Source organism: Echinops telfairi, unplaced genomic scaffold (assembly GCF_000313985.2).
Source record: "Echinops telfairi isolate 266 unplaced genomic scaffold, ASM31398v2 ScPeMD7_7416;HRSCAF=8454, whole genome shotgun sequence".
Classification (NCBI taxonomy): domain Eukaryota; kingdom Metazoa; phylum Chordata; class Mammalia; order Afrosoricida; family Tenrecidae; genus Echinops; species Echinops telfairi.
The window spans coordinates 440,477-450,522 of record NW_022111316.1 but is presented as its reverse complement, the minus strand read 5'-3'; the positions used below and the strand labels follow the sequence as shown (position 1 = coordinate 450,522).

General features: G+C 61.5%; 1 protein-coding gene across 5 annotated transcripts in view; it reads left to right on the top strand.

Annotated features, from left to right (window-relative positions):
• MYRF (myelin regulatory factor) overlaps positions 1-10,046 on the top strand; it is a 33,850-nt gene that overhangs the window by 2,434 nt on the left and 21,370 nt on the right. For 4 of the 5 annotated variants that reach the window (XM_045297069.1, XM_045297068.1, XM_045297067.1 and 1 more), the window contains exons 2-3: positions 7,498-7,585; positions 7,665-7,928. In XM_045297069.1, coding sequence (XP_045153004.1) covers positions 7,498-7,585; positions 7,665-7,928 — 352 coding nt within the window. The remainder of the gene's footprint in view (positions 1-7,497; positions 7,586-7,664; positions 7,929-10,046) is intronic. The other variant, XM_045297070.1, reaches the window with a different exon arrangement.

Here is a 10,046-nt window from a genome sequence, read left to right as displayed (position 1 = left end):
CTGGGCTGGGGCAGGATGGGGCCACAGGGCATCCTATCCTCCCCCTCCCCGCCCCCAGGCTGCATCGGGGATCTCTCGCCACCATCCTGTGGGGCCACTGCCTCAGGTCCCCCTCTGTGGGTTTCCCCTCCTCTTCATCAGCTCAGTTTTCTATGCTGGACTGTGGGCTGGGCTCCAGGATTCCTGTGGCCTAAGGTACCCCATCCCTCTGCTCTGCTAGCTTGGGGACAGGAGCTGCCTGGTGGTGGTGGGAGGCAGGGACTGGGGGTGGAGGAGAGGCGGGAGGTGTAAGGGCATGGGCTGACAGCAGACAGGTGTGGGGAGAGGCTGGAGGGAGGAAGAGGAAGTGTCCTGGGCTCATGGCCCACACCCACTGCTAGGGAGCTGCTCCCTTGGGGAAGTGTGCGGCCTGGGCCTGCATTGAGGTCAGGCCTGGGAGGGTGCCGATGGGTGACTGTATACTCTTCAGCCAAGGGGCCTTTGTATGGGCAACACCACACTGCCTACAACACTGGCCCCCAGACACCCGCGTGGTTCACCTGCCCGTCTGGGCTGGGCACACCTTCCATGAAGACCATCCCACTGAAAATCACAACCCTTCCCGGCCCTCCTGGTGCCTCCGGCCGACTCTCTCTGCAGAGTTTTCTCATAGGACCTGACGTAGGTTGTTCTGATCTCTCTTGTCAGCTGGAGAGCTGGTGGCCCTCCAGGACAGGGCAGGACTGCCCCTGTGAGTTTGCAAGGCTGTAACTCTGGCGGCTGGTGGTTTGGAACTGCTGACCTTGCAGTTTGCAGCCTGACGCTTAACCACTAAGCCACCAGGGCTCCTCAGTAGTTCCCCTGGCTAAGGAAAAGCCGGTGATTTGAGGGAGAAAGATATGGCAGCTTCCTTAAAGATGGTCGGACAGCCTTAAGGTCCTCATGGGGCCATCTGCCACGCCCTCTCGGGTTACAGTGAGGCCAATGGTCTCCGGGGCCATGGTTTGGGTTTTGTTTTTTTTCACCTATTATTAACATGATCAGTATTATGTTGGTGTTGGTGTTGTTTTTAATGGGATCCTGCCAGCTCCATCCTCCTGAGATGCCAGCTCCACTCAAGCCCAGTTTTCCTCTCTTTGCTTACGGTTTTATCTCCAGGCTTTAGCCCTGTGCCTGGCACATAGTAGGTGCTCAGTAAACCGTAAACAATTGGTGAATGAACTCCTGCGTGTGTGTGCATGGGTGTGTCAAGCGCTGTGTCAGGGTGGAGGGCATGCTGGTACGTGATCCATGTGTGTCAGAGAGCCGTGCGTGTGGGGTGTGCCCTGGTGCATGCACACGTGTACTGGACCACGGTGTGCCCTGGTGCGTGCACACGTGTACTGGACCACGGTTGCGCGTGAGACCTGTGGGAGGGACCTCCTGCGGGAGAAGCAGGGAGGACGGAGATGACAGGATCCCATTTAAAAAGCAAAACAAAAGGAGGCCGCTGAGCGAGCCCATTTGTCACACTGTAACCCTACAGGATACTGTAGGACAGCCCATAAGGCTTAGCAGGTTGTGAAATCTTTGTGAAGGCAACTGCCACAGCTTTGTCTCTTGGAGCGGCTGGTGGCCTCAAACCTCCGAGGCTTCTTGAACCTGGAGAGTCCAGGTCAGGGGCCCCGGGTGGGAGCTGAGCTCTGGCCTTGCAGTCTGAGCAGGGAGCTCCCCACCACAAAAGAGCAGGTCACAGCTGCGGGCAAAGTGCTGCCGGGCCTGGCACGAGGGTCTGGGGGCTGTGTGTTCAGCCTTGTGTTGGTCTAAAGACCAGCCAGTTGTGTGAGGACTGAGAGCGGAGCCCTAAGCCTGCTGTCCGGCTGCTGAGTGAGTCCCGACTCATAGCTCCCCTGTAGGACAGGGGAGTGCCTGGGGCGCGAGCTTCATGGGGGCAGGTCAAACTCCAGCCTGTTAGCCGCTGGGTGCTTGATCACTGTACCACCGGGACCCCTTACCCACAAGCCTAGGGCTGGACAAAGTCGCTGGGTCCCCTAGAGGTGAGCGGTCAAGGAAGGAGGAAGGGATCGACTGTGCCTTCAATTTAGGAACCTGGTGGCTGTGACTCGGGCTTCCTGTCCTCTGGGCCCGGCTGGCTGAGGAGGAACCGCCAAACAAAGACTGAGCAAGACTGCCCGGTGACAAGGGGAAGCCTGGAGCAGGAATAGCCTGCCAGCCTGTTGGTCATATTAATATAAACCAGAAAAACCAAACTCGCTGCCAGCGAGTCAATGCTGACGCGTAGCCGCCCCCCCAGGGACTCTGAGACTGTCTGTAGGAGTAGAAAGCCCAGTCTGTCTCCCGAGGAGCTGCTGGTGGTTTTGAACTGCCGACCATGTGGATCGATGCCCAATGTGTAACCACTATGCCACCAGGGCTCCTACGTTAATATAAATTAATATAAGATAGTAGTTAAGCATCGGGCTACTCATGGCAAGGCCAGCACTTAGAAACCACCAGCGGAGGGAAAAAGACCGGGTTTTCTACTCCCGTAGACAGTTACCCGTCTCGGAAACCCACGGGGTGAGGGGCCAGTTCTACCTGAGGTCTCGATGAGTCAGCAGCATGGACCCGATGGCAGTGCGTGTGCTGCTTTGGCAGAGCACTACAAACAGAAGAGGTGGCAGTCCTCTGTGCCCTGCCTTCAGAGCACGCAGGTTGGTGCCGTCACCATGGGGGGAAGAGCTTTGGGCTCTGGGGACCCTCCTGTGACTGAGACTGAGGAAAGGCAGCTCTCGGAAAGCTTGTCTGCCGGGAACAGGGCCTGGGTGTGTGTGTTGGGGGGTGGTGTGCTGGTTGTGCCCCAGGGCCCCTGAGAGATGGTGAGGAGGTCCCTGGAGCAGGCAGGCAATGAGGGAGAGGGGCGCAGGGTGGGTGGCCCAGACCCCGGAAAGGTGTGGAGGCAGAGAAGAGGAGAGAGGCTCCCAGAGAGCTGGAAACACCACCAGAGGTTGGTTGGAACTTGGGACCCAGAGCTTGCCCGGGACCTAGGTTCCCAGCCACCCCTGACATGACAGGGATCTCAGCACTTGGTGGAGAAGTTCAGGCCAACGCCAGGGGCTGCCAAGTGGTAAAGCAGGGCCCCCACTAGTAGCCAGGTCCTCTGACCCGAGGAAGGACCTCTTGGGACACTGTGGCACACTAAGATGGCCACTCCTACTTGGGCCCCTAGCTCCTGTGGGCTAGGGCACCCCTTGGACTCGGATCTTTAGGCTGGACACTCAGGGCAGCTGAGGTCCTTGGAGGCTGCCATCCACCCCAGGGTTCAGCTCCGCCAGGCCTGGCCAGCATTCTCAGGCCTTACCCAGTGCCACGTGGCCGACGGGATTTCCGCCATGTTTGGGGCATGAATTGACAAGTGCCCCATTGACGGGGTAGAGGGGAGGGGGTGGGCAGGGCACAAGCCTCCCACTGTGCCGTGTCCCCACCCTCCCCCGTCCCCCTGTGACAATGGCCGAGACTCAGCCAGCAACCACAGCTGGTGGGGTGGGGGTGGGGGGGGATGAGCACAAGGAGGGGTTCAGGGTGGAGAGGCCACCTGGGCCCTGTCTGTCCTCATCCGCACCTGGCCTGGGTGCCCTCTCTCCCCTCACGCCCAGAGGGTGGCTGGGAAGGGAGGAAGGGAGGGGTGGGGCGGGAGGGCCTTCCTTCCCATGGCCCAGACCCCAGCCCACCCAGGGAAGGGCAGCGTCTGGCTCCTGTTAGCAGCAGGTAATAAAGATCTAATTAATGAGGAGCCCCTGGAATGCAGAGTTCAGCCATGGTGGTGCCTGGAGGGGCCTCGTGTAGTTGTGGGCCCTCCCCAATCGCAGGCTGACCCCACCCGTCACTTCACTCAGCCATGCCCTGCACATCCTCTGGGTGCGGACTGGGTGCTGCAGGGGTCTCGGGCCCTGCAAATAAGCGCTCACCTGCCATATCCAGAGGGTCAGCGGTTCACAGACAGCAGAGGGGCCTCTGGAGAAAGGCCTGGTGACCTGCTTCTGGTGAGGCCGCTGTAGAAAAGCCGGGGGCAACTTTGCCTTGCCTGCGACGACGCCCTGGGGTGGTCTGGAGCCAGAGCCAGCTTGGTTGTGGCTGGCCTGGTTTGGGGCTCACCACGTGGCCAGGTGCTGCTGGGGCCCCGGTGGAGGCTGGGGTGCTTTGGGTCAGCAGCGGGAGCCCAGCAGCCCCTCCTCGGGACAGACATGCGGCCGTCAAGACGGACAGCCGGGGGAGAGAGCTCTGGAGTGGCCCTGTTCCGCCCATAGTGGCACTGTGGTTCAGAATCCACTCGATGCTGTGGGTTTGGCTTTGGGGTTTTCAGGCTCTTTGCAGAGCAGGGCCGATCAGCCTGTGCCCGCAAGGCATGTCATATGCTGGGGGCTCTTGGGTGTCTGTGGAGGGTCCAGGTGAGTAGTGTTTGTGCTTAGCTTCCTGTCAGGCAGGCGCCCCCTCCCACCAATTAGGGCAGCCACCTTGTTCCAGGAGGCTCTTGGAAACAATCTGGGGGAGACTCCACAAGTGGACCCCGGGGTCCTCCTCAGCCTGAGTTCCTGGCGTGCTGCCCCAGCTTCAGGGCTACCAGGCTCCAGTGAGCCCACTCCTTCCTCGTGCTTCCAGAATATTCCCTTAAAATCCTGAGGGGGCCCCTTGGGGCAGCTGAGGACTTCTTTCTGGACGTGACCCCGAGGCCAGCTGTGTGCGGAGTGGAGAGGGGGTGGACTCGGGGTTCTTCAGGAGGCCCCCCAGGCCCCCAGCCTCTCCCCCACCCCTCAGCCCATCCCCACCCTGGTCTAGTTGTCTGCGCCCCCACCCTCCTCCCTCGTCCGTCCACCCGGCCCCTGGCACGGGAGGGGAGGGTCCCTCCTCCCCCAGACACATCTGGTTCTTGTTAGGGGCTCCCAGGATGTATCTGTTGGGCCGCCCCATCCCGGGAGGGTGGGGGGTGGGCAGGAGTCTTAGGGGAGATTAGGAGTGCTCCTGGCCGGGAAGGTGGAGGAGGAGGCTGGGCTTGTTATAAATAGAAACGGCAGGACTGCGTCAGCCCATCAATCACTGCAAATTCCAAGTTCAGGCTCAAAAACGTGTGGTTTCCATGCCCAGAGGGATGGGGCGGGGGTCTCCAGTGCCCCTCCAATGATCCTCCCTCTGGAACACCTCACCCCAGCTCAGGGTGACCAGGAAGACACCGCAGCCAGGCGCTCACCACACCTCCCCGCTGCACAGTCAGCCCAGGCTGGTGGTCCTCCTCGCCACACGCCTCGGGCCAGGGCCTCATTGAGCAATAGAACGGATGGTCAGGCCTTGGGGGTGGGAGGAATGGATGGACCAGGACCAGCACCACCCTGGGGAGAGTGGCAAGGCATGGTAGATACAGCGTGAGCCTCGGTCCCGTGTCTGCCCCTGGTTCCCGCCACCCTGGCGAGTTGAGAAGTGCTGGTAGAGCCAGACGTCCTCTGTGGCCGCTGTCCCCTTGACGGGAATTGAGGGACACACGGCAGGAGGCAGGGAGCTTCCTCGAAGTGCTCCGGAGTGTGGGCCCTTCCCCGTCAGTGTCGGGAGCCTGTTGCAACTCCCAGTGACCCCGTGCACAGCAGAAACACCGCTGGGCCCTGCACCAGCCCCACCACTGTTACGGTGCAGCCCACTGGGGCAGTCCCTGTGGTACTCAGTCTTGTCCAGCGCCTTCCTCTTTTTCGATGCCCCTCCACGATACCAGGCGTGTCCTTCGCCCCTCATCCCTCAGTAGGTTCTGGGTAACTAGGAAGGGAGAGACCCTGAGTGGTGTAAATTATTAATGTGCCCAGTTGGTCACCGAAGGGCCGGAGATTAGGGTCTACCCAGAGTGCCGCGGAAGAAAGGCCTGACAGTCTCCTTCGGGAACATTCTCACTGGCTGTCGTCAAGTTTTCACCTCTGCACGTTTCCCATCGGGGGACAGCCTAGACCCCCCTGGGACCACGGTCCACCGTCGCACGGGCTCCCCATGAGTCAGACACAGGCTCAACAGCCCCTGACAGCACCAAACTCACCAACAGCTGCAGAGGCGATGCTGACTGGCAGCCACCCTGGGGGTTTCTGAGACGGTAACGCTGTATGGGAGTTGAAGCACAAAGTCTGCTTTTCTCTCTCAGAGCAACTGGTGGTTTTGAGCTGCTGGCCTCGGTCAGCAGCCCCAAGCGTAACCATGACGCCACCGGATTTGAAAGTCCTCTGAATCGCAGTTCTATCCTGATACCCGTGGGTTAGAGTGGACTCAGTGGCAGCTGGGTGGTGGTGGTGACCAGGGAGAATGGGGCCAGGACCTGAGCAGAGAGGGGGGATCCTTTGACGTGAGCGTGCTGTCAGCCCCAAACCCAGCTGGAAAACCTTCTCTGGCCCTGGCCACCCAGGGCTGTGGACAGCCACCTGCTTGGTGGGTGAGCTGAAGGTGGTGGTGGTGGTGGGAGGGGGGGTCATCAGGAGGGCCCTGTCCTGTCTGGGGCAGCTTGTGACTCCCAGGAGGGCTTATCGACTTGTTAATCACCTAAGCAGAGCTCAGCATTCTTGACATGCCAACGGTGGCCAGGGAGGGGCTGAGACCAGGGGTGCCCAGGGACCCCGGGGCTCAGGGTGAGGGCTGAGCACCCAGGATAGTCTGGCACTTGACCTACCTTATCCTGCTCCCCGCTCAAAGCAGCCCCATGAAGGGTTAGCTTGCCTGGGCCCCTTGTATGGATGAGGAGACTGAGGTTCAGAGAGGTGTGACTGACCTGAGGTCACACCGCTGTGGGCGAGGTGGAGTCACGATTTGTACGGGGGTGCTCCAGATTCGGACCCCGGAGTCAGGCCCTGGGGCCTGTGGGAGGTGCCCTTCCTGCTCTGTGGGGCTGGTCAGACACGCTGGCCCGCCCTGGCCTCCCTTCACTATCGGGGTTGACGCATCTTCCACGTCAGCCCCCTTATCACCCCGCCCTCTGGCTCCCCCCGCAAGGTGACCCCGGGAGGGGGAAGGCCAGCACCTCCTGCCCGGAGTGCGCTGGGCCACGGCCAGCTGGGAGGGTCAGGAGAGGGCAGGCCCAGACTGCCATCATGCTTTGGGTGTGACCTCTCAGGGCAGTGCTTTCTCTGGTGCTAAGCCCCCGTCCCCAACCCAGTGGGGTGATTGACTCCGGCAGGCACCTCGTGTTCTCAGCACCCCTATGACAGGGACATCACCCCATTTTACAGATGGGAAGAAGGAACTTGTGGGGTCACGCTGCTGGGAGGGGCAGGGGCAGCTGCCCGTGTAGCCCAGAGCTCTGCTCCGGGGCCTTCCACGGCCACTCTTCACTGTGCTCTTGGCCAGGGGTGGGGGGGTTGGACAGGGACTAGGTATGGACCCTGAGGGGCCCATCGTCTCCCCCATGGAGGACTCATGGAGGACGAGGCTGGGGAGGCCCCGAGGGCTGGGCTCTGAGGTTAGGGGTTTCCAGGCAATGGGATGGCCCGCTCCCCACTCACAGCCTCCCCTGCCCCGTAGGCCATGACATCAGCAGCGCCCTGGAGCCTTCTAACATCGACACCAGCATCCTGGAGGAGTACATCAGCAAGGAGGATGCATCCGACCTGTGAGTGCCGCGCCACCATCCCGGGAGGGCTGACCTGCTGCTGCCCTGGCTTGGGCTCAGCCTGCTCTCTCCTTTGCAGCTGCTTCCCCGACATCGCTGCTCCTCCCGGCGCTGCCTCCTACCCCCATGGGCAGCCTGCAATGCCCGGCTCCAGCGGGGTGCACCACCTGAGCCCCCCCGGGGGTGGACCCTCCCCTGGGCGCCATGGCCCCCTCCCGCCCCCGAGCTTCGGGGGCCCCCTCAACTGCAACAACAACAACGGCATGGGCGCTGCTCCTAAGCCCTTCTTGGGGGGGCCCGGGCCCCCCATCAAGGCTGAGGCCAAGGCTCCCTATGCCCCTGGGTGAGTGGGGTGCTGGGGCCAGGGGCCAGGCCATGGGGGGGGCAGGTGATGAGGGATGCTGCGCTTTGTGGGAGGGCAGTGGGGAGCCATGAAGGAGTGGTGAGAGCGGAGGGTAAGTGCTAGAGAGCCCAGAGCCTGAGACTACGCACCCTCGGGGGCTTGCCTGCACACAGTGGGCACATGCAGAAACACCCGGTTCTGCTCACGCTGGGGGGGGGGCAGCCCCTCCTGTGCATCTCGCTGATGCTCTGTGCTCACAGGCCGGTGGCTCAGAGGTGAGGTGCAAGTTTCCTTCACCTCAAACTGGTGCAGCCAGACACCCTGTCCCCGCCAGACTCAGCCTCCTAGGCCACTCTCCCCCCCATGTCCCCTGGGAGCCCACCCCAAGTGCCTGAGCCTGGGCTCAGCACTGACCGAAAGTTCTAGGTGGTCACTAGACTTCAAGGCGGCCCAGGGGCAGCAGGGAACACGGGGTCTGCAGAGGGACCCCAGGAACCATCTGGGTTTCCCACCTGGAGTGGGACTAGGGGGCACTGCCTTGGAGGGGGGCAGAGTAATACAGTATTAGGGCCACAAGCACCGTCTGGACAGCCCAGCTTAATCCGCCCTCAATTTCCCGGCCAGCTGTCTTGCAGGCCCCTCCTCTGCGGGGGCCTCAGTTTCTTGCCCTGTGAAGTGGGCCCATGGATGACCTCCCTCCAGGACATGGTGCAAGTGAGCTTAAGCAGAGGACAGGCCCCTGGGTGGTGCAAATGGCTCGCACTCAGCTCCCATGGGAAGGGTGGCAGCTCGTACCTTCCCTGGGGTGCTGCAGCAGGGCAGCCTGGCAACCGCTTCCCTGAAGACGTCTGCGTGTCGCTGATGGGCCCGCCAGAGTTTGGATGGGTTTGACAGTCACGGGGTCTTTTCAGAGCAGAGGAAGTGCTGGGTGGGTGGTGGCCATGGACAGACCGTCTATTCACCCCAATAACATGTGCACGATGCCCGTGTTGCGTGCAAACCCTGCACCCCCCTCAGGGGGCCCTGGTGGCGTTGTGGGTTACACATTGGAGTGCTAACTGCAGGGCCAGCAGTTTGAAACCACCAGCCGCTCTGTGGGAGAAAGATGAGGCTTTCTACTCCCGTAAGGAATGAAGAGTCTCAGAAATTCATAGGGGACAGGTCTACCCTGTCCTGTAGGGAGGCCATTCCATGGCAGTGAGTGGGAACGGCCCCTGGGAAGTCAGTTTCCTCTGTGGGTCCTGTGTGTTATTCCGGAGGGACGTCTAGGATGAAAACATACTGCTATTGCTCATGTTCCCTGAGCGCGTTAGCTTTGGGAGTGTCAGAGCTGCAGAAGGGAGGCTGTGCCCAAGCAGCAGACCCCTGAATGACGGAGGGCAGAGAGCTGACATGCAGTAAGCCCCTCAAGTGGCCGTGTGCCACCATCTCAGCCGACCCAGGAACCAGCTCCTGAGGACCCCGAGACTTGGCCTTCGAAGAGCTCCTCATGGCCTAATGGCACAGTTGAGGGGGCGGGGGGGCGTGAGGCCTGTCCTGGGTCCCACCAAGGCTCTTCCTCCAGGGAAGCCCCCAGGAGGGACCCACCCCCCATGAACCCTGCTCCCTGCCAGGCTTATTGTAGGGACGCCCCCAGACAGACCAGGTCCCCCTACTGAGCTGTCCCTTAGAAGCCACCTGAGGAAGGAGGGAGTGTGATGGGCTCTGGGCGTTCACTGTGGGCATCAGAGGGTGAGGAGAACTTGGTGCATATTGTCAGGCTAAGATGGATAGGCCCGGGGTTAGGGGGCCATGACCAGGATCCTCCCCACCCATCGGTTGGGGGGGTGTCCCTGTGTCAGGTCGGCTGCTCAGCTGTTTGGGAGCAGGACCCCCATGTCACACAGCCCCCCGCGGCTCCCCCCAACTCTTCTTGGAGTGAATGCAGGCTTCACCCAGGACATGTTGACCTCGCCGGTTTGAGTTTGTTCTTTTGCTCAAAGCGCTGATTAAAAACAAGCCCTGTAAGGGGGAAAGAAGCCGGGCCTCAATGGAGCTGGCTGGCTGCCCAGGCCACACCTGTCCCCATCTCCATCTCCCATCCTTCTGTTCCCGCACCCCCCCACCCCCCCACCCCCC